The sequence below is a fragment of the Homarus americanus genome, unplaced genomic scaffold (assembly GCF_018991925.1).
Source record: "Homarus americanus isolate GMGI-L3 unplaced genomic scaffold, GMGI_Hamer_2.0 scaffold40565, whole genome shotgun sequence".
NCBI classification, from domain to species: Eukaryota; Metazoa; Arthropoda; class Malacostraca; order Decapoda; family Nephropidae; genus Homarus; species Homarus americanus.
Genome location: NW_024735503.1, coordinates 3,933,475 through 3,958,549, shown reverse-complemented (window position 1 = coordinate 3,958,549; position 25,075 = coordinate 3,933,475). Strand labels below are relative to the sequence as shown.

General features: G+C 38.0%; 1 protein-coding gene across 2 annotated transcripts in view; it reads left to right on the top strand.

The window, feature by feature from the left end:
* The window catches only part of LOC121871220 (armadillo segment polarity protein-like), a 43,061-nt gene extending 27,720 nt beyond the window's left edge, over nt 1-15,341 (top strand). For both annotated transcript variants that reach the window (XM_042373412.1, XM_042373413.1), the window contains exons 8-13: nt 274-480; nt 924-1,178; nt 2,208-2,378; nt 6,044-6,194; nt 7,576-7,821; nt 12,777-15,341. In XM_042373412.1, coding sequence (XP_042229346.1) covers nt 274-480; nt 924-1,178; nt 2,208-2,378; nt 6,044-6,194; nt 7,576-7,821; nt 12,777-12,988 — 1,242 coding nt within the window. In that variant the 3' untranslated portion in view covers nt 12,989-15,341. The remainder of the gene's footprint in view (nt 1-273; nt 481-923; nt 1,179-2,207; nt 2,379-6,043; nt 6,195-7,575; nt 7,822-12,776) is intronic.
* Nucleotides 15,342-25,075: the final 9,734 nt, after the last annotated feature.

The following is a 25,075-nucleotide window of genomic DNA, read 5'->3' as shown; positions in this document are numbered from 1 at the left end:
TTATATTGTCTCAGACTTTGTTGTGACCTGGAGGGATTTAACTACCATGGGGTGTAGATATATGACAGCAAGATTACGAATGATTTCTATAATCAATGTTTTCCATAAGTTTTTTGAGTTATGGTCCCAGGGATTGTATTGTAGCCAGATGGGGAATGTGGTCACCAATACTGTATAATAGTAAAGATGTCACTGTACATTCATATTTAACATAACCACTTTTTAATTAGTCTAAATTTTAGATGTTAATTATTAAATACGTAATCATTGCAGGACAGCATGGACCAGCTTTTGCAAAACTTGGTGCACTTGCTACGTGCCAGTGACATCAACGTGGTGACGTGCGCTGCCGGCATCCTCTCTAACTTGACGTGTAACAACCAGAGGAACAAGATAACCGTGTGCCAGGTTGGTGGTGTGGAGGCCCTTGTGGCCACCATCTACAATGCTGGAGAAAGGGAGGAAATTACTGAGCCAGCTGTGAGTAATGCCATCTTGTTTAACTTTCTTTTGTTCACTTTTTTTAAGTTTATACATTTCTTGGTGTAAAGAATATGTTTATACAGCCATAAATACTATTTTGTATGTTACAGTACCCATATACAGTACTGTATACAAAACAGGACTAGTGTGTTGTTTACCAACCAATAGATGCTAATATGTGTTGTAACCACCAGTAAGATACTACTGTGTATGTTGCAACAATAAATACTAGTGTGTATGTTACAATAGCTGTAACACCTAGTGTGTGATTCAGCAGCCATAAGACTAGAGTGTACTCTACAATTGCCTTGAATATTGGTTTGCATAAATTCTATGAAATTTTCTTTGTTTTAAGGTAACAATAATAGATTTACACTACTTACAGCCAGCAGATATACTGTATTTTACAAGTTATCTTACTTTATATGTTGTGTTAACAGGTGTGTGCCCTGCGTCACCTAACTGCACGGCACCCAGAGGCAGAAGTAGCCCAGAATGCGGCTCGTTTAAAGAATGGCATCCCCATCATCGTAAACCTTCTCCACCCACCGTCCCGCTGGCCCTTGGTGAAGGCTGTGATTGGCCTCATCCGTAACCTGGCGCTCTGCCCTGCCAACCATGCACCACTGAGGGAGTCAGGTGCTATTCCTAGGCTGGTGCAGCTACTTATTAGAGCTTTCCAGGACACTCAGAGGGTAAGGCATTATTTGTCAGCCAGTTTTCTCATACTGTACTTTAAATCTAAGAACCTGCAGGGACCATCTTACATAGGTGAACAAGAGTTGCTCAGTTTTTGCTCTTAAAACTAAAAGTTAAGACCTGCTCACCCTGTCCCATAGGTGATAAATATTATCTAAGTACAGTACTGTACTGGTATTATGAAATATTTAAAAAGTCAATTACGCTGTGCCCATAAGTTTTAAATCACCTTTACACACTTTATCTTAAAAATATAGACTGTCTTTACTATATAAACACGTTAGTTTTGACCTTCCAAAAAATGTCCTTTGACTTCAGAAATATGCCTGACCTAATTACCTTGTCTCTCAGCGCTTGGGTCATACCATGGATTTTTTTCATATTTCATATAAAGGTACTACGTGACATGCTGGTTAAAGATCTGGGCTCATTTAATAAAAATTTGAGTAATTAGTGTTAATTAATGACCCTTGAAATAATTAAAGATAGGTACAGTACAGTACTTTGAACCTTAACTTCACAGTTGACCATCTCCGTGCACTTCCCAGGAACCATGTCCAATTTGGGAATGAACTTGTCTTGGGTTGAAAGTGTCTGAGCATTACCAGCTGAACTTTGGCACTCTTGATGTATTTCTATAAAAGATTTCATTTGTAATCTCTAAATAGAACTCCATTGTTTATTATTAGCAAAATTGCCCGGCTACACTCGTATTAGGTATACAGGTAAACCTCGATTTACGATGGGGGTTAAGTTCCTGAACACCCCAACACTGAGGGACTCCAAAGGAAAAACAAGAAACCTTTTACCAGTTCACAGTGACTGAACATAACGTGGCTTGGACATAAGTGAAGCATGGAAGATGTCTTGTACAGTATTATAGTTAATCAATATATTTATAAATCATTTTATAACTTAATAGCAGCAGTCATTTGTGTGGCCCATCACAGCTTATAAGAAACTTGGATAAATGTCTTCCATTTTTATTTAACCTCTGCATGTATTATTTTTTCCTTTCTATTTAGCAACGGTCATCTGTGGCAAGCGGTGGTTCTGGCAGCATTGGGGCATATGCTGATGGGGTGCGCATGGAGGAGATTGTGGAGGGAACGGTCGGTGCCTTACACATTCTGGCGCGTGAGTCACACAACCGTGCCATAATCAGAGGACTCAATGTCATTCCCATCTTTGTACAGGTACAGTATAGGAGAGTTCTGGTTAATGGGGAGATTACTATAGTGAGAGATATGTGTTGTTAACTTGACTCAAGTTCGAGCAATTTGGTTCTAAAGATGTCCGTTCTGGCCTTGGTGTGAAAACACCCTCAGACAGGTGTTCATGTAAGGAATGTTAGTATGTGTTCTGGAATTGGTTACAATGAAGGACATACCCGGGCATATATACCTGGCCCATGATATGACCTGAGTTATTAATTTTTATGTTGATATATCTAGAAGTTGCATGTGATGTACCGTATATACTCGTCTATAACCCCCCCTCGTTTATAGGTCGACCCTGATTTTTTGACCAAGAAATCGTTAATTTATGATATTCTTCGTTTATAGGTCGACCCACGTTTTTGAGGGTAATGGAACAAAAAAACCTTCAGTAAAAACACTCTACGTCCTATAAACTGAGGCTTGCCGTGCCTGAAACACCGAGTGCCGAAGGCAAATTGTTTACCATTTATTATTACGATACTTTACACTGAAACGAGGGTAGTTTCAACAAAAATATTGTATATTCCCATTCAAGTATTTATTCAAGTCAATTGTAATACAACAGTTTTTTAACTAAACCATTCGAAAAGCGATTACGGTAACATCTTTTGAACGAAAGAAAGCGAAAGTCATTGTTTTCGTCACGATTTTATCCCACTTTCCACTGTAATACGTACGTAATTTCAGCAAAAATATTACATTTCCGTGAATGTATTATATCAAGCACAGCATGAATAGAATATCATTGTAATATAACAGTATTTTAACCAAAAACTATTAAAAAACGAGTAACATCTCAAGAACATCGGAAGGTTAGGTAAAATCTTTTGTTTTCGTCATGTATTTTATCCTATTTTACATTGAAATACATCACGTTTCAACAAAACTACTATTTATTTCCGAGAATATATTCATTCAGGCACAGTTTAGGTAAAATATACATGTGATGTAACAGTTTTTTAACTGAAAACGATTCGAAAAACACGTACCCTCTCGCCCTGTTCAAGGAGAGGACTGGGAGAAGCTGTTTGGTGCTGCAGACGATGACAAGGAAAATGATTTGGATGGATTTTAATGAAAATATTCAGAAATATGGTATCATAGTATTTATTCAAGTCAATTAGGATAGAATATTATTGTAATACAACAGTTTTTTAACTGAAAACCATTCGAAAAGCAATTACGGTAACATCTTTTGAACGAAAGAAAGCGAAAGTCATTGTTTTCGTCATGATTTTATCCCACTTTCTACTGTAATATGAACATCATTTCAGCAAAAATATTACATTTCCGTGAATGCATTATATCAAGCACAGTATGAATAGAATACCATTGTAATATAACAGCATTTTAACCAAAAACTATTAAAAAAACGAGTAACTTCTCTTGAACATCGGAAGGTTAGGTAAAATCTTTTGTTTTCATCATGTATTTTATCTTATTTTACATTAAAATACATCACGTTTCAGCAAAACTACTATTTATTTCTGAGAATATATTCATTCAGGCACAATATACATGTGATGTAACAGTTTTTTAACTGAAAACGATTTGAAAAACACGTGTACCGTCTAGCTGATACACAACAGCTGGTGGTGCGTCATGCGTCGTTGTAAACAATAGTAGGTTGAAGTAGATTACCGGGTATTATATTAAGTGTGAAATATCGAAAAGGTTTTTATTACCGGTATTTTTTGTAGATCAATGAGAACTGTGATACCGTATATGATATGATATGATATGACAAGTTAGCACGTTGTAAGGTAATTTAGCCTATTGTAAGTTGGTGAGCTTCATTTGCTGAAGGAACTGCACAACTTTTCATTACTAATTGGTACATATTTTACGTTTCCATTGTTTACTGGCAGTAAATGGTAAATATTTTTCATGTTTGAAGCTAAAAGTTGCTCCTCGCCCTTCCCATCATGCACAGGTTCAACCTAACAAAACTATTATGCATGTATAGGATGACCCCCAATTTTTTGCCTAAAAATTTGGTCTCAAAAACTCGAACTATACACGAGTATATACAGTACTTAAATATTTTGTATGTTTGCAATTACTATTTTCAGATACAGTACAGTAAGTCCTTGCTTAACGTCGTGGTTACGTTCTTGAAAAATGCAACGATAACGGTAACAACGTTAAAGGAATGAGTGGACGAGTTAACAGTCGGAATTTTTTCGTAAGATGGCAGGTCAATGGGTAAAGAAAACGCTTAAATTCACTATGGTAATGATGTTTTTAAGTAAAGTGGGCCAAAAGGTCTCAAAATTAAGGGTTAAATTTGCTAAAAATTCACGTGACTGCAAGAAGCTCTGTGATTGGTTGTGACGTCACTGGTTGGGAGTGCTTCCCAGCAGGAGATGGCCAGCTGTAGTTGTCCAAACTTATCTGCTGGTTGGCTCAGTAAATAAATATTATTAGATTATTAATTGTGCTTTACTGTGTAACAGTAATACTATTTTGAGTATATAAATATTACTCAGCACATTAACTAATTCAATGGCCCATATTGGGGAGTCCCATTTACACCCAACCCTTATCGCTCATATATCCATCCAACCCATGTTTGAAGCTGCTCTTCACGGCACATTTCTTCACTTACTAAATGTCCATGACTTAGACCATAATACAACACCCTTAAAACTTATCTTAACGTGGCATTTGGGTCTGAGGAGGCCACCCTTTCTACTACCTCCGACTGCAGCGATGAGTTTGAAACTGGTGACGTCATTGCAAATGGTGGCCCCGTTTCTAGGGAAATAAACTTATCTCGATTATTATAGCAGGACTTTAATCTTTTTTTTACAAATTATATATACCGTATTACTCTATGGACATGACAGAGTGTATTTCTTGTTTGCCCAGAACCGTCAACTCGTCCATTTTCCCTATAAGAAATAGATAAAATACGCTAGTTACGTTCCCCAGCCTCCCTTTGCCCTATAAAATACATGACATATACATAAATTCAATGGAATTTTTTTATATTATACATCCAAAAAGATAAATGAACTAAATCATTTGGTATTGTACTCACTGATGGGCAAGGTGGAGCGAATGTGTGATAGGTAGTGGAGAGGAGGAGGGTGCCGAGTCACTGAGACCCAGCGGGGGGCTTCCCTTCCTGCTCTGACTGGGGTTCTTCTCCATTTTCGTAGCAAGGCTAATGGTCTTGCATTGATTCTTCACAACACTAGCATCACTAACACTTGATGGGCGCTTGGAAACCATTTCGAATGGTTACAGTACATTATTTGTAGCAAAAACACCTAAGCATGCACATACACTGTGGAAGCCTAACAAAGACTGGGGACGCTGTGACGCTCCGCAAAAGAGCGTATTGCGCCAAGATGAGAGGGTGATGTGCCATACAAAGTATTCCATGTTGGGTGACAACATTATAATAAATCGGTCGGGACGTTGTCGGAATCATAAGTATGTAAAGAGTAGCGATGTTATAACGAAGGAATGTTGTCTGGGACAACGTTAAACGAGGACTTACTGTACATTATATGATACCACATAACTGTACTGTATTTATAAATATTTTTTAGCTTTGAAGATTGTATGTAGTGTTCTTACATGTTCTTACGGATGCTGTATATTCTGTACTATAACTATATGTATGTTTCCAGTTACTGTACAATGACATAGAGAACATTGAACGTGTAGCAGCCGGGGTGCTGTGTGAGCTGGCAGCAGACAAGGAGGGCGCCGAGATGATTGAGCAAGAGGGTGCTACAGCTCCCCTCACTGAGCTCCTCCATTCACGCAATGAAGGTGTTGGTGAGTCCCCTCCTTGTCTTGGTAGTGTGCTTTAAACTCAGATCCTTGTTATTATATTTTTAGTTTAGTTTTGTTCAGTTCTGTCGGTGCATGTGGTCAGTACCGAATGTCCACAAACATTGGGTCAAGTTCCTTGAAAACGTGACTTTGTGAAGCAATGATAAGCAGAGCAATTTTTCTCAAGAATCAATAGAAATAAGGGGGTTAGGTTCTGGGGAAAAGTTTCAACTGACAAAAATCATTCTATACGTATCAGAGACACTATACATTTAAAAAAAAAAAAAAAAAGAGAGAGAGAGAGAGAAGACATTTTACACATCTTGTAGCAACAGGAGTCTCATTGTGGTGGGAGTGAGACCTAGAGCAACACTAATGTCCACCACAGGCTACCAACATCAAAACTCCGCAAGACTCCTTACTTAGTACCCAGACTGATGGATATCTTCATCTTCTTTGGGGTAGACACAGCACTTGGGAACTTTTCTCTCATCTTGGAATACAGGTAGTTCTGCTATAACGCGATAATTTTGTTCTTGTAAAATATCGTGTTATAGAAAATCGCGTAATAGAAATAACAGGGCTTATGGAGAAAATAGGGTTAGGTGCAGATTACTCGAAATCGAAAAAATTTAGTAGTTAGCCTAACACAAAGGATAGCACAGTCTAAATAAATGTTACATTCATATCTAATAATGAAATCATACAGTAAATTTAACACTTTACCTTGAAAAAATATGAATGTAACTTGATGGGGGAGAAGGGTGATTTTGAGGTTGATAACATCGAGCTTCTCTTCAAGTGTTATATCCTTTCTTTTACGATAATCACCGGGAATTCTATCATCAGAACGCTTTTTGGAGGTATTCTTCTTTACCATATTCACAGTTAATACCACAAAATTGGAGAAATAGTAAGCAAAAATCGCGTTATAGCAAACAAGCGTTCGCGTTATACAAATATCGTTCCGAATTCATAAATCGCGTTAGAGCAAATTCGCGTTATCAAAACACGCGTTATAGCAGAACTCACTGTAGTGTGAAGTATAAGTTGAGAAGTAAAAGGAAATCATTTACAATTTCCGGTGAACAACACTTAACTCAATGTAAACAACAATTGTGACCATGAAGATTGAGTAAAATAGTGCAGATACATTTGTTATTTGTTCTCTCCGTGGTTCAGAAAATTCTTTGTGGTCTCAGTGGTCTGGTCCCGAGGGTGTTGGGTTAGAAAGGTTCAACCTGTACTTAAAATTTTCACTCTAAAAAGAACATGCATACAGTGTTCAGATGTGCCTTTTTTCATGTTCTTTCCCAGCTCCACTAAAAAAGTTGTACTCTTTATTATCCTTTTACATATTTCAAGTTTCCTATTGTTGTTTCAGCCACATATGCGGCAGCCGTGCTGTTCCGCATGTCGGAGGATAAACCCCAGGACTACAAGAAGCGGCTGAGCATGGAGCTTACCAATTCCTTGTTCCGTGAGGATGGCTCTATGTGGCAAGGGGACATGGCTGCCATGCCCCCAGACCTCCAAGACTTTATAGCCCCTCCTGAAGGTCACTATGACCCCATGTATGCTCAAGGGCCACCAAGTGTTCACAGTGGCCATGCTGGACCTAACTACCAAGGTAAGTCTTTGGTTTACTGTTAAATAAATAATAATAATAATAATAATAATTAACGGTTTATTAAAAGAGCATAGCAGCCAGAAGGCTGAAATTATAATTGGGGAGTGGGTTTCGATTTACAAATAATATACAAGTAACATAAGTGATATAAATAAGATATGTAACTACTAGATGGGGAAAAGCTCAAACTACAGGGCATTTCAACATAGTGACAGTGCAAGAAGTAGGATTTACTGGGAGTGAATACACTGGCTTATTACAAGTTATTGATAATTTTTACAATGGTTGGGACTGGGCTGTTCTTATAGCGATCAGTTCGTGCACGTATGGGCTGGATGCGGTTGTGGTGTCGAACAGCAATTCTCGGGCTAGGGATCTCAGGTGGTAGTAGGAGCCGGTGGATGGTGCAAAAGCTTCTTACCAAATTTGCAGATGAGGTCGTGGTGATGGTCAGTGAGAGTCGAAAGGGTCAGTGTGTTGAGCACTTCTTGATATGTGGATTAGGAAGGGGAGAGAATAATCTTGCATGCCCTCTTTTGCACTTTTTCTAGGTGTTTACATTGTATGGCATTTAGGGAGGAAGACCAGATAGGGGAGGCATAGGTGAGCTTGGGAAGTATGAATGTTGAGTAAACACTGAGGAGCTCGGGTGCAGGAACTCCAAGGGACTTGAGTCGGCGGAGGAGGTGGAAACGGAAACTGGAGGATTTGACAACTTCACTGACGTGTGGTTTCCAATTTAGTTTGTTGCCTATGGTGACGCCGAGGAGCTTAATGGAATCTACAACCTGGAGTGTGTTGGGACCTAAAGTAATGGAAGGGGGTGGGACAATGTCGGAGGAGAGGTTGATGTGCATTAGGGTGTGACAGTTACCCCAACTTTGTCCTACAATGCTGTTCAAAATTTTGGTGTTGCATATTGACAAAAAAAATACCCACGTGCAATTTTTTGAAGATTCATGCATATTTGAGTGAGCACTAGCAATTTGAAAAATAGCGATTTTGCTTATACGGCACACGCGCCTATATATGAGATTACACAACCATCATAAGGGATATTAACACAAATCATTTGCCTGTCTTAATTAAAAGCTGTTATTACTAACACAAAAAAGTTAATCATTCTTATTCTCTCATGGTACATTAAGGGGTTTTATCATATATTCACAAGGTATTATTTCTCTAGAGCAAGAAACCATGATTTCTGTTCGGAAACAGATGATCGTTTGCACTGATTAGGAATGCGAAGTCTGTCATTTTCAACTACTTGAAGGACTTCTTGAAAGCGCTCCTCATCCCTGGCAACATTAAGAAAGTCATGGTAAAGTTTTACACTATGCTCTGCAGCCTCATTAACGACCTGAAGCTTGTCCACAACCCGTTTCATGTTCAGGTAGTTGTCATGATCCGCCCATTCACTGGCTGGACTGTGGAGAAACTGATAGGGCATGCCTAAAATGGTGAAGAACCGGCTTGAATAAGGCCCAATTAGGTCCACCAGGGCAGTGCCACTTTCTGGGACAGGGGGAAGATATGGCTTTTCATAGCCCCCATGATTGAGCCGCACTCTCTTAGTAACTTCAGTGCCTTCATGGCAAAGAAGGGCCTCCCTCATCTCCTCTTTTGTCCTTTCTTGTACGTGGGACGAGAATAAAGCCAGTGGGGCCAACTCCTCAGTTAGGTACCAAGTGTGTCTACCGAGTGCCACACGTGCTTTGTCAACTATTGTGGCGTCATATGGGGCAAATTCAGCCAAGATTTCGACCAAATTCAAGTCATTCAGTGGCGCACTTGCTGGAACGGGGCAAACAATCCACCATGGGACATAAACAGCGACTGTGAACACAGCAAACCGTTCTAACTTGCTGATTTGACTTTTAGTCACAACCTCGGCTTTGGGAAACTGCTCTTTGATCTGGCCTGACAAAAGAACAATCTTGAGGGTATAGAGCAGTTTAGTCATCCACTTTGCTTTGTGAAGTGCGCCGGGGTAGACCATCGTGAAGTTCACTGGCTCGGATCCTTTAGTTACAAGCAGCAGACAAAGCTCTACCAGCTCCTTGTAGTCGCCACGTGTAAATGGTTGGGCTAGAGATTCACGGAAGAAGTCAGCCATCTCCTGCTGGCGCTCCTCAAACACTCCGGGCATTGCGGGGTAGTAGTATTTCTTTTTTCATTGTACGCCAGTTGAGAGAAATGGGTCTTGAACGTAGAAATGCAATTATTGGGATTATTGTATTTCGTACTAATCAATAATATTGTTTTAGGGGTATTAAGATTGATATGATCGATCATTTGCTTGGTGTTAGTATATCTTATAAGTCTAATAAAAGAAATTCCACTAAATTTGTTCATTACATAATAATATTCCTTGTTATTTTATAAAGCCGACGGCGCTAGCTCAAACATGCACCGATCTCCAAGAAAATTTACAGGGGTGTTTCCTAGATAAATACACAACACTAAAACTTTGAACAGCATTGTAGGACCATTTTTTTATTTTTGGAGGGCAACTGTCACACCCTAATGTGCATAACCATGGTCTTGGTATGGTTGATGGTGAAGTGGTTGTTGGTGGCCCAGTTTTGGAGACTGTTCAATAAATCCTGAAGGGCGATATAGTCGGGAGCAGAATTGTTGACGCTGATCCCAATGGTGGAGTCGTCGACATATTTCCAGCGAGCAGGGGTTACTCTTAGGGCATCATTGATAAGCATAAGGAAGCAGAGTGGTCCCATCTTGGTGCCTTGGGGGACGCCACAGGTGAGTGACTGAAAGGTGGGGACAGCCCCTCAGAAGCGTACAGCTTGGCGTCGGTCACTGAGGACGTCTGTAAGCCATGGTATAAGACTTCTCCGAAGCCCGAGGTCAATAGCTTTGTTGATGATTAAATTGTGGTCGACTAGGTTAAGTGCTTTAGTGAAATCAATGAAGACGACAGCTACAGACGTTTTTCATTTCTCGAGATGGTGGTATATGTAATCGAGAAAGCTGACAAGACAGTGAGTGGTGGAGGAAGTTTTCATATTGCCAAATTGCTGAGGGTCAACGACTCCTGCAATATCAGCATAAGCCCAGTCAAACACAAAACTTTCACAGATTAGGCTGGGTATTGGGGTGAGTGCAATAGGTCGTAGCTGATTTAAGGATTTTGGGCTGGTTGACTTGGGCACTGGTGATATATAAGAGGTCTTCCAGTCAGCTGGGCATCTGGCTTGACTGAGAGAAGCATTGATGATGGAGCATAGGGGTTTAGCAAGCTCCGGGGACAACTCCTTGAAGAGTTTCATTGGTTAGTCAATGGGGGTGGTAGAGCGTTTTAACTTTAGTTTGTCCAGACGTTTTGCTACTTCAAATTCTTCTACTAAGTCAGTGGGAAAGGTGGGCTGGTAGGTAAGCAGGGAGAGTGGTTGTGTCAAGCCGGGGGAGCGTCTGGCATATAGTAGCGAAATGGTTATTTGATTGCTCAGCTGCGTCAACATTAGTGAGATGGCTAAGGAAGGGGAGGGGGGGTGTCTTATTGTTTAGTCCACAGAGTTCTTTAAGCTTACCATACTTGACTGATGTTGGTCTGCTTCAGGTGTTGCAATTTGGTTGGGTAGTGACACTTCTTTGCAGTGCATATTTCGCGGATGACTCGGTTGCGAAGGGACCTGTAGCGGATGTGGTCATTGAGATAAAAGGCTCTGTTTCTCTGTTGAATAAGTCTTTTGATCCGAGGTGTGATCCAGGGCAAGTCAGCTGGGTGAGATCTGACGAACTTCTCGGGGAAGAAGTGGTGGTGAGCTTCCGTGGTGGTGTTGGTATAATTTTTCCATTTGGTTTCCACTGCAGAGTCAGTAATTGGTCTGTAGGTCTTGATGTAGGGTCTCTGTACTTGGGTGGGAGTGGCAACTGGGGACCAGAGCACTGATAAGTGTGTGCTACACCCGATGGGAGGCATTGGTTGAGGTGGTTGGTACTGGTCCGCTAAGTCAGTTAAGATAAGGTCAAGGGTATTTTGACCATGTGTGGGGAAGTTCACAACTTGTGATAGTGACAGCTGGTCCTGGATATCAGTGGTGTCAATTTCATTATAATCCCCACATAATACTAACTTGGCACATGGGTACCTAACTCTGAGGTGGTAATGAGATTGATAAGAGTGTGTCTGGTGGGTGAGCGAGGCGGATGGTATGCCACACAGATTATGATGGAAGCAGTGTGGCTCGGGTGGGCCCGTGGCACAACACGTGCCCATAATGCTTCCACATCTGCTGGGCCTTGAACATCCAGGTGTGACGGGCGTAGGTCATCTTGACAGAAGAGGGCAATACCCCCTCTGCGTCTATGTGAACGAAGGTGATGAAAGAGTTGATATCCCTCAATATGACACGTTTCGGGCACAATTTGCCAAGCCTCACATATGGCAACGACGCTCGCGGCGTAGTGGTGTATGTACAGTGATTGTGTTTGGGGATGAACATCCTGCTGATGGGTGAGACTAGATTGTATGAACAGTGGCTCATTTTAAATAGGACTTGTGAGAGAGTATCCATAAAGTGAGAAATCCATAACCTGAGTCCTCTGTAACCCAGGTAGTGTCTGTACAGGGGTACAGTACTCTACTCCGTTTTGGGAAAAGGTTCTTTTGAATGGGAAAAATAATTTACTTGTAATTCCAAGACCAGCAGGAGACATACTGGAAATTTATAAAATAACAAAATTGGGATACTCTGGTCACATTAGAGATGAGGGAATAATGGTGGAATTATAATACTGTATTTCGGTAAAAATGGACAGTAGCGACTGGGAAGTATAAAATTAAGAGAATTGTAAAATCTGGAAGGATTGATAAAGACATTTGCAGCGGATGACTGGTCACTATCCCTTAAACATGAGGATGGAACTTTGATTAATTCTTGTTGAATTTATTTGAGAGTGAAGGTGAGGTTAAGTTTATGTCTTTATTTTAGGGGGCTATGACCATGTACCTGTGGACTCGATGCAAGGATTGGATATTGGCTCTCAGCATGGGGGTCCGGGATCAAACTATGGTCCTATAGACCCTAGGGATCTACCGCCGGGTCATCCTGGCCATCCAGACTTGACCTTCGATCAGCAAATGCCACCACAGCCTCCTCGTGACAACAATCAGATGGCAGCTTGGTATGACACTGACCTGTAAGCTGTCATCTGCCACACTATATAGTGTGTTTTAAGCTATCATCAGCCACAATGTATAATGTTTTTAAGTGTATCTAAAGTAAAGAAAAACGGGGAAAGGAAAACCCATGATCATAGGAGTCAAATGGTCATGTGACTTCAGGCTGACACACTAACTCCAAGTCATTCAATTATGCCAGTGTTGACTAACCTGCAGGATAGGTAACCCAAGAGATTTTGGACTGTATGAAAAAAAAGAAAAAGAACATTAATATGAAAAATGAAGCTGTGCTGACGAAAATTAATAAGAATTCTTCGGCTGTTGATAAAATGTAAACTCAATATGTGCTTCTCCAGTTTCTTGGAGCATAATATATGTGTAATGAGTAACTTCAAAAAGAAGAAAAAGAAAACAGCTGGGATTTTTCAATTTCAGTTGGCTCATTTGGTTTAAATTCCAAGTTTCAGTTTCCTCTGTCAACTTGTAGGAAAGTACTGGTACTGAACTTACTGAATTCCCTTCCATTTTTTTTAACTATTTAAACTTGTGATCAAATGCATGCAAGGAGGGGCCCTTCCAATAATTTTGTATTTATGTCTCAGGTGCTGCAGCAGCTTTTTGGCTTTTTTGTTAGTTTGAGTCTAGACAAGTGCACAGTAGCGACGTGTTGTGCACTTGTGGTGAAGTACGTACAGTACATAGCTGTTTAATGGACATACCGTTGTTGTCTCAATATTATGCATTTACTTGTTCTTTGTTTATGGTTTGTTAGTCTAGTGGTAATACTTTGTAAATGACTTCAGGATATTGTGTTCAAAATTTTTCTTTGTTATATAAGTATTGAAATTGTATTATAGCACAAATTGTTGTTCAGAATAGCCAGTGACCTTCAGATATGTATATTGATTCAGTTTATTTAAACAATATGCAGATAAGGATGAAATGCATACATTCTTTACTAATTTATGAAAATTGAATAGTGAGTGATTGAAGCATCAAATAGTTGTAAGATTTGGTCAGTGTTGGTTCTTTATGAGCTCACGGTGGATTTTTTTTCCTGAAATGCGTAACAACTCGATGGTATCAGTCCACTGTAATATTTTTTACCACTTTTCTCTAGTTAGCTTTGCTGTAAGAAACTGTTCTTAAATACACTGTAGATTTCACATGTAGAATATGAACTGTGTAAAAGTTCTCTTAGCTTTTCTTGCTGTAAAGGACAATCACCCATGAGCAAAGTTGTAACAGTGATTATTATGTGTTGTTTACACACATGTTTTTCAGTACCATTTAGATTTTTTGTAGATAATGTATTCATTTATTAATTTACAAATCATCATCCTGCTCATCCCAAGGAGTGATCGAGTGTATCCAAAGCTTCGCAGTTCATATGGCTCTCTGAACACTTTCTTTTATATATATCAGAGTGTTCTGTCATCCATATGGCATCATTTTATTTCCACTTGTTAAGAGGATGGTGATTTTTTTATTATATACTACTTGAAGAATGTAAATCAAAGGTAACTGCCCATTGTAATAAAATGAAGAGATTAATTGTTCAGATTCTATACAAGTGTTTTGGTAAAGTCTCTATTTCAACCAACCAACATAAGAATTACAGGCATTAGCGAGATACTTATTGCCCCGGAACAACTAATCCCTACACGTTCATTTTTGTGGGACTTTTTTCTCGTATCGTTGACGTTGCCTCCCATGACAGTCTTCATTTAGTGGCATGTATTCTCTTAACTATAGTGATGATGAACAATGTAATTAGTCAGGGATCATTACTTGTATGTTTACATTATCAGTATTCACTACTGAGTAAGCTGGTAGACTTAGTATGATTCCTGTCTACATTAGTTTTCTTTTTATCTCTAGTTCAAGATTATATTTGCACCTTTCCTCCCATATTTTGGTTTACAATGTGCCACAGTATTAAAATAATAAGTGATTTGCAAGTGAATGAAGTCATAAAACGTTCACATCTGCCTTCTTTATTCACAACTTCACATCATGGAGTATACACACTGTGTACTTGGGTTAAGACCTAACACACACAAAAAATCGCCATCAACACCAGCGGCTCATGTACACACTGTGTTCACTCGATGAAATTTTGTCATTCATGATTTATTTAGTTTACATCATTTCTAGGAAACATTGGCTAACAACAACAGCCTTCATATAAATACAGTTGGATAATGTGTTGGATTTTTTTTTTTTTTTACAACATTTTGAAGGTTGTGGTTGTTTTCCAGTGATTCCTCCAATGTATCCTGTCAAACACCGCATTTGTTAGTTTTGTAGTCTATGTATCAATTCATCAGATTATCCAGTGTAAGTGAAGTGAGAAATAGAATGTTTTTTTACAGATAAAGAATTTTATTTTTCTCAATTTATTTCCTTAGGGGTACAGTAATGCTGTACAGTAATGCTGTACAGTTGCCTCCACATGAATGAACGTACCACAGTCTGAGAATGTATGAAAGCACAGGTACGAGACATGGCAACGCAGTGACGTAGTCATAGGCGGAAAACGTGGATTACACTGTTTGCCAGTTCCCTGTATTTCAGTCTAGTCACTCAGTTGTGGCTACACATCGCAGATGTTGATGAAATGTATCGGAATGGTCTGGAAGATATTTTAAAGTCATTTTTATATAAAGTGCAATATAATAAAGGTAAGCATTCTGCTCTATCTGTTGCCAACTAGTGGTCAGACAACAAGTGTTCTCATGATTTACTTGGTTGTAAAAAGTGTATTTGTAAACTAACACCTGAGAGCAAATTAATTTACCTTATTTACCTAATACCAAAGGAAGGAGGCCAGTGGCCTGTGTAGGTTCCCTCCATTGCTGTTGGATAATTTTGTTTCATATGCAGTACAACACTATCATCTTGGCAGTGGTATGATACAGTACACAGCTGTCACAGTGAAATAAGGAACACAGTTTGATGATTGTAGAAAATATTTAATTACAGTTTGGAAATTTATATCCAGTAGTCTGTATCAAATGTTTATAAAGTTATAATTAATTATTATGATTCCCACTACACTGTCCCATGAAGTGAGGTGTTGTACTTTGTATTTCCCCGGTCATTAGAGTCCTCTCAAATAAGTACAGTAAATAATTAATCCATTTGCAATATGGAAGGAGTAGGTAGGGAAACATTTTTGTATTACTTGATTTAGGTTACCAGAGCTGATGCAACAATCTGAACACTGATAATTCCTGGTCACTCCACCTAAACTGTGTGAACCAAATTTAAATATTGTCATCATTTTGCCTGAACGCAGCCCTGGACTTACAGGCCACCACCAAACAGGTCATAAATTATAATTTTGTATTCCTGGACCTATAATTCTACTGACATTTTAAGCATAGTTGGTATGAAATAAAAGATGGTGTAGAAGTACTGTAACAGCTTGGGTATAGCTTACTGTAGGTTAATTTGGGCGTAAAATACTCTACAGTTGAACAGAGGATAAAACACGATCACTTACCACCGTACAAGCCATCAAATTAAGATATTATAATTTATCATTATATAAGATATATTGCAGTTCCTTGGTTGGTATATTGTTCAACACATCACCCACAGTTCATAATGAGATGCATATTCATTAATATTGGGTGATTTATGTCTGCCATGCACTTGAATGTGTGGGGGTGCAGTGTAGTGCTGTTGCAGAGATAGAAGTGCTGAACTACAAAGCAATTATTGATATGCTGTCAGCTTTGTTATTTATATATTTCAATTGTCACAAACACTTTAAAGCATAAAGATTGTCTATACTAATGAGAGCATGTTTTTAAGGCTGATTTAAAACTTAGACACAACATAATTGATGTTTTAAATATTCTGTATGTATAAAATTATTTCAAAGCTCATTACAGTAAACCCTTGTACTCAAGGTTGCCAGATGTGTGACAAACTTAATGGCTATCTGGATTTCGGTTGGTCCGGACAACGTCTGGATGTGGCAAATTCCTATCCGGTCTCTCTGAATTTGAATGGCGTGTTTACTCCCCCGCTGCTAAAATGGGCCCAGTCCGCATCTCTCGCCACTTGTCACAGCACTCGTCCCTCTTCAGTTCGCTTGTAGTCTGTGTGCACGCACCATCGTGCGACCTCTCGACCACACCCCTTTTGTTGTTATTTGTGTATTTCGTGCCGTGTGACTGTTTTTGTGCCCTGTGACTGTTGTGTAGTGATGGCACCCAAAAGCTGGAGTTGTTACAGAAGTTAGAGAGTGGTTGGTCTGTAGCGAATATGGCATTGCTAAGCAAACTGTGTCTGATATATGAAAGGCTAAGGGTTCCCTGCAGTCATTTCCAATGAAATGTACAATCGGCCACAAGAATAAGTACAGCTGCTCCTCGACTTACGACCACCCGGACATACGACCGCCCGTCGTACCAAATTTTTGTCAAATTACGTATTTTCGAGTCCTGGCGTCAGTGATTGCGCCGCGTACTGAAAATTTTTTAGTTTGTAATTCCCTTTAAAATGGCTGGCATGCTTAAAAGTGAGAGTTTTGTGGTGCTGAGAACAAAAAGAGACACCCATTTTAGATTTTCTATGTACAGTAGAAGTCCAAAAACCCGGACTGCTTGGGGATTGGGTCGGTCCCGATTTTCGGATTTTCCGGATTTTCAGGCAGTACTTTTAAAATTCAAATTTAAGTTGAAATAAAGAAGAGATGAACAGGTACATCTTGATAGTTTATTCATTAGCAAATATGGCATGCTTCATTTATCAAAACGAGCAGTTTTAAAGAAAAGGCTGTGAATTCTAGAATTTTATTCTTTGCCTTTTTTATATAAATTGTAGACTTTCCAATGTTGTATGTTTCCATTAGAACAGTATTGCTCACACCAATTTCTAGTTTCTTAATTATTTCAAGTTTGTCACTCAATTTCAACGTGTTCTTCTTTCTCTTCACACAACGAAGTTTATCTACTTTAGGAGCCATTATTATGGGCTTGTACAGTACTCTGTAAATGGAAAGAGTAGGACTCAAAATTACATATGTTGTCACAGTTTGATTGCTCGTTTTAAAGTGGTGACCGCGTGGTCGCTTGTTGTCGCTGTGCAGCTGTGGTGCTCACGCATGCTCACACACACACAAAAGCCCGCTAAATTTATATATATTCATATACTGTATATATATATATAAATAAAAAAAAAATAGTTTTCGAATAGTCTGGGTGGTCCGGATTTTTGGACTTACAACCTGGATTTGGGTCCCTAACCCCATTGTAAGTCAAGGAGTGGCTGTATACACCTACGGTTCGTGTTTGAGACAAAATATCTGGTAACACTGTCCTGAACAGAACAGACAAAAATTGCAGGAGAGCACCTAACCAAACCCAAGTGTGTTAACAGGAATGGACTATTCCAAGGTAAACACAAGGACTGGAAGACTCCTTGAGTTAACATTTCCTCTACACAAGGGGTTCTCAACCAGGGGGGAATTTCCCCCCTCAGGTTTTCAGGGGGGGGGAAACTGATACTAATATGGAAAAAATAAAGGATTTTCAGTATTATATGCATATTATTTGGAATGCACTTTTTGAGGCAGACAATCTTGGAAAGGAGGGGGGAATGACATTCTGACATATGGTGAAAGGGGTGCATGGGGCAAACAAGGTTGAGAACCACTGGTCTACACATTTGTCAACTACTGCTCTTTCTGAGTGAGGAAGTTGGTATGCCGGTATGTAGATTGGGTTAATACCTGGTTGTAAGTTTATGTGATGCTGGACAAGGTGTGTCTGACCCAAGAGCCGAGTATGGTATGTACAGTCTCCTTCACTCGTGCGTTTACAGGGGATCGTCAGGTTTTTTGCAGTGTAGCTGCCCTGCGTTTGTTTACATTCAACAGAAGAAAACTCGCAATTGTAAACATACTATGAAATCTAAGTAAAACAAATCTCTCAATGTATTGATTTGTGGAATGTTTATATGAAGATTGAAGAGCCCTGTAAAAGTACTTGTGAAGGGGGAATGTACAAGAACAATAGGTGTACAGTATTGCTGCATATGTGCAGAAATTGCAGTACAGTGGTCCCTCGATTAATGAACGGTTCAATTAACGAAATTTTGGTTTACAAATTAGCTCCCCTAAGGCTTTTCAGTTACGACCTAAATTTTGGTTAACGAAAGCCTTAGGAGGAAAACACTTTGTTGTGTGCATCAACCTATCAGCTAGTCCGCCAATACAGTAATCGGTTCTATGTTTACATTCGTTTCCAGTGGAGTAAATATCAAGAAAGTTGTGTTCTTGAATATTTTTAATTTTTTTATATTAAAATTATTGGTCATTCTAAAATTTAGCCATCCAAGCTCTGTCTACAACGTCTTTCAACTAATATTTTTGGCTCAATATATGTAACTTCATTTATTTTTTACTCATTTACATGCACACACTGGCCTAAGGGCAAAACTGTAATGTACATGTACTCAAAATAAAGTACAAAATGATTACTAAGATTTTTGTCTAATGCAAACTATAGCATGTTTATATTCAAATTAATCTCTATCTTATAAGAATTCCAGCAATGTACATTATATTCTCCCCTGTTACTTCTATGACATTTTATAAGCAAAAAACAAACTCAATCTAAAGGACACAAATAAACAAATAAATACTTCACAAGACCTTGGCGCCAACTGTCAAACATGTCACGGTCACCTCCCTTTCCTCCCCCCCCCCCTACCAGCCAGGGTTTGGTGGTTTTAGGCTTACAGTTTTTATCTTATATAATAACACAGACTAAAGTTAGAATATAATTTGCATTGCTGGAATCCTTGCAAGACGGTGAATATTGAATATAAACGTCATATTTTGCACAAGATGAAAATTAATCACCTGTATCACATTACAGTAGTGATTTAAGAGTACAGTATTACCTTCGGCCCACGTAAAGTGAAACTGCGGTTTCTCATTAACGCAACATTGCCAGAACCGGACTTTCACTGATCGTATATATATATATATATATATATATATATATATCATATATATATATATATATATATATATATATACATATATATATATATATATATATAATCAACGACTCACGCTTACTGGTGACTAGGGAACGCTTACCGGCTAGGCCACAAGGACACAAAAAGCAGTTCTAGACTCCGTTATATTTCACACAAAGCCCGTTCATCGAGCTGATGGCGCCGTGAACCTCATTGGGAAACTGCCCGTGCCCCTTATGTGGTGTCAGTAGTATTTTACCGAATCCAGCTGGTATGAAACGCGAGGTACATATATATATACTTCATTTTTAGTCCATATAACACGCGGACTTTGAACATATTCCTTGCTGGTGAGGTTGTTCATTATATGTTCAAAGTCCGCGTGTACTCTATGGCTTTGTCTCAAAAATATTCGAGTATACTCGACACATAGTACCGTATATCTCGGCCTATAAGACAGAATTTGAACCTTAAAAAAAAACGGCCCAAAATTAGGGGTCGTCTCAAGTAAAGGGTATAAAATTCTTACCTCTTAAATATTGTGGTTTAGCATGTCAAGAGTGGTGATGGAGAACATCGTATACCACTCACAAAGTCCTACCACTAATTATTTTATACTGAAACTTACGTTTGGGAAGCCGGATTAAAAATAAGATTACCGGTATATTAAAATAATGAAAATGTATTATAAACCTGCCTAACATACCGTAAAAGAGCAATATACCCCGTTAATAAACACAGCTATCATCACGCACCCCCCACCATTTGGTAGTGAAGAGACAAGAAAGGGAAAGTGACCATCTGTAAGTGGGGTGAGGTAAGGCTATTTTTAGCCGTCTTTGTGTCCGAGGTGGTCAGTAATGCATATCGGTATACTTACTGATCATAATACTTATCTCCTATAAATAATTCATTTAAAATTAATTTTTTTACAAAGAATATTCAGTAAATGACTGCGTTAATTCTTGAAACTACCGACAGTGGTAAATTTAGGATGAGAATGATGAAGACGAAGTCAGGTCATCTGATTCGGAGTTTGATCCTTAATGATCACCATAAATGTATCAGGTCAACTTCACCTACCAGGTATAATGGTAGCCTCCCTTTGTCGCGAAACAAATTTATAAATTAAAGAAAATACTTGCAGTGTGTTTAATATATTACAGTATATTATAAATAAATAAATAAATAAACAAATATCGGTAAATGCATTTCAAGTAAATGGAAAAATTTTACTCGACACCGACATTAGTTCCAGTTAAATAACAAGACGATTGAGTGACGTCACTAGTGTTTACACTACACCAGCCGGTAACATTTGATGTGTAAACAGCACTGGTCAATGGGATGGTTGGTAAAGGACTACTGGGTCAGTAAACTCCCAATGGTAAGGGTCACATTTAGGGTAGTTTTATACAGCAAATAGAGCTCAAAACCTACTTTTTAAATATACATTTTTAGGGTCGTCTTATACACCCCATCGCCTTGTAGGCTGAGATATACGGTATGCAATGAAACGCTTATTATAAAACTGCACCTTTTGCCTCTTCAATGGTTAAGGAACAAAAGATGTACATTCATATTTATTTCATATTAATCATCTGATGTGTGACTAGACGTAACTTTATTATATTTATCACAAAAGTAAAAACTAATAATTCTGTAGAGTACAGTACATACTACTGTATTATGTAAGACAATCACGCCACCTCTTATAAATATTTGACGTAAGATATCACCAAGAACAGCCTTTGGAACTTGGCAATATACAGTACAATATTACAAGCAAGCATTTACTGCCATATTTAAAATACAGCAGTTGTTTTAAACTTAGATATTTCAATAATTAGAGTTTTTAAGCACCATTTACAGGGTTGGTTTACTTTTGACAACATAGAACATCCAAAACAGTGTACCTATGTATTGATTTATTCAAGCAGACAACTGTGGTAGCGTATTTCTCAACCAACTTAAGAACACTACAGTGAAAAGTACCGGTAAACCTAGAAAAAAAGACATAATACTGTACAGTCAGGGTCAAAAGTTCACTCCCTTCCAAAATGAAGCAGCATCGACCCCGTGGGGGTGCGAACTTTTGTCCCCAACTGTACCTGGCATACAGTAAAAACACATAGTATAAAAAATAAAGGTTGTGTACATCTACAGTATACTATATCATTAACACATTCACATTCTTGAGTATTTGGTCAGGTTATCTTCTTTTATGAGCCATCACATCTCTGCTGTCACTAACATTCTGTATTTTCCTACACAATAGGGTGAAAACCTCCTGAATAATAAGGAATTGTCTAAATAGGGGTTCAAAACAGCAATGATGAGTTCCTCATATATTCATGAGCAACATAATACAACTAATTTACTGAACCATAAATGCAATTTCAATGAAATCAATGACCTATAGTACAGTATTTCCACCGTAACCTGGTCCATAAGCCACGTCCCTCGTCTATAGCTACAAATAGCCGATTGGTTCCGCTGAGCATTTTACCTCCCTTGGACTGTGCGTATATAAGCCAGTAGGGGTATTTATATCGACCTTTTATAATAAATATTTCCAATTTTCTAACATCCTCTCTGAAGTGCTAATGCCTTGATAGTCCTGATATTTAACATTATTTTAGATAATAACAAGTCTGCTTACCAAATGTGAACACATTTAGTTTGAATTTTCTATGAACCAATCAGTTATTAGTACAGAAGAGGGTCCAAGTTAGCGTGGTATCTGGTATTTTCTTAGTGTATACATTATCAATAAATCTAAATATTTGTTTTTATATTTGTATAAATGTATGTGAATGCATGCATGTATATTTTTCCACAGTATCTATTTGTTTTCTGGATTTCAGACACAAGAGAGAAACTTCTGCAATATCTCCTTTATGTAACCTGAGATGTTTAAACACTTATCCCAGTGACAAACTCTCTTCATCACTCTCTCCATTTATTCACATACCCCAGTCTCTATATTTTACTTTACTGACCATTCCCTTAATAACACTGATACTTTATATAATCTTCTCAATCCTAACATATAGCACAACCAATTCTTACAAATTCTGTACAGTATTTGCTAATCTACTGTAAAAATATTAATATTTCATAACACAGAACACTGTAACTGACTTGGAGAAAGTTAACCCAAGAACAATAAACACGAGTTTAATATTTCACCACTAAAAGTACTTGTAATAAATTTAACTAATTGTCCAACCAATTCTGACACAAGTTTTCATAATATTTTACTCTGTTATTCATTGTTTTGTTATAACTTACAATAAATATTAATGATATTTTTGTTAAGTGTAAATCCTGAGTTATAACGACACCTCACCTTATGACCCATCAACTACGCTCCACGCACCTTTTGTTTACTCTTGTAATCATTATATAATATTCATACACGCTATTACCTATTTTTCAAGAATTTTACAAGTGAACATTTTCAAACATAGTTTTCACCCATTAAGAAACCCTATTAAAGTAAACTGAGAAAGACAAAAGGCTGTGACATTCTTTAAGGTAAGCAAATGTGGGCAGAACTTAGTAACCAGGAAAGTTGCAAGTAATGCCATGACTTTTGAACACTCATACAGTGGTCCCTCGGTTAACGAGCACAATCCGTTCCAGCAGGTTGCTCGTTAACCGAAACCATTGTTTCAATGTGTTTTTGGGTAATTGGTTCCAGCTCACCGAAAATTGCCTAAATTCAACAAAAAAAGGTAGAAAAGTACACTTACTTTGAGGTGTGTATGTAGAAGGCTCCTGGATGATGATGGGAATTAGAATGGGGGTGGAGGAGAAGGAAGAAGAGAAGGCTTTGGGGTGGAAGAGAAGTCACCCCATGGCACCATTTCACCCATATAATTTTAGTTCTCTTGGTGTAATTCAAGATTATTTTCTTTAAATCAACACTGCACTGCATTATATATTGTCAATATGTAAAATAAATTTCAAAATTACCAATAATTTGCTTGGAAACACAGAAAAAAAGCATTTAGTTGAAGAGAGTCTCAAGCAAAATGTTACCTCCACTGAAAACAGAGACTAACGCCTGTCTGGTGTGTTAACAGGCTGGATGGCACGCCAGAAACTAGTTTCTTTACCTTCAATTATGTTCAATAATTGTTAAAATGACTAAAAATGTTAATATTAAACTTTTAAAATTATTGAATAGTATAAACTCCTTGATATTTACTAAAATAGTAAGGAATTTAAGCCCTAAAACCAATTACTGTATTGGCGGACTAATACTACAGCTGGTGGACCGCCAAATGCAAGCGAAAACATGTTGAAGTCGGCTCGTAAAAAACTTGTTAATCGAGGGATTGCTCGTTAACCGAAGTTAAGAATCTTATGGAATGTAAATCGTTAACCGAAATCTCGTTAACCGAGGCGCTCGTTAACCGAGGGATCACTGTATATATCAATCTTATAATTTTTTGGCTAAACTTACATAGCACAGAAAAGAACACGTGAACCTAAACATAACACGACACAGTACAGTCATATACCATAAAATATTTTATTATTCAATAAAATATATAAATTTATTTACACACAGTTGAACTTATTAATAATACAGGTTGACAACCCTTTATCCGAAATTCCGAAAACCGAAAAAAAAAATTTGTGGGGCATTTTTTTTTTTTTTTTTTTAAAACAGGGATTAGCCCACTAGGGCATAGATCACTGACCCACATCGGAGCCTGGGGGCAAAAATGTAATAGTAATAATAATTATAATAATAATAATTATTCATAGTAAATAAAAATTTTATTAAAAATACACCAAAATAAAATAATAATGATAACAATAATAATAATAATAATAATAATAATAATAATAATAATAATAACAATAATACTGTAATAATAAAATAATAATAATAAAGAAATCCAAGAATGAAAAAAGATCAAAAGTGAGAAACACGACCTAGACCTATGAATTATTATTATTATAATTTGTATTCTATTCCCCCCCCCACCCCCAATGTGGTGTCAGTGACTTGTGCCCGGATGGGCTAAAAAAAAAAACTAACCATTCTGAAAACCAAAAAATTCCAAAATCCAAAATGTCTCTGGCCCC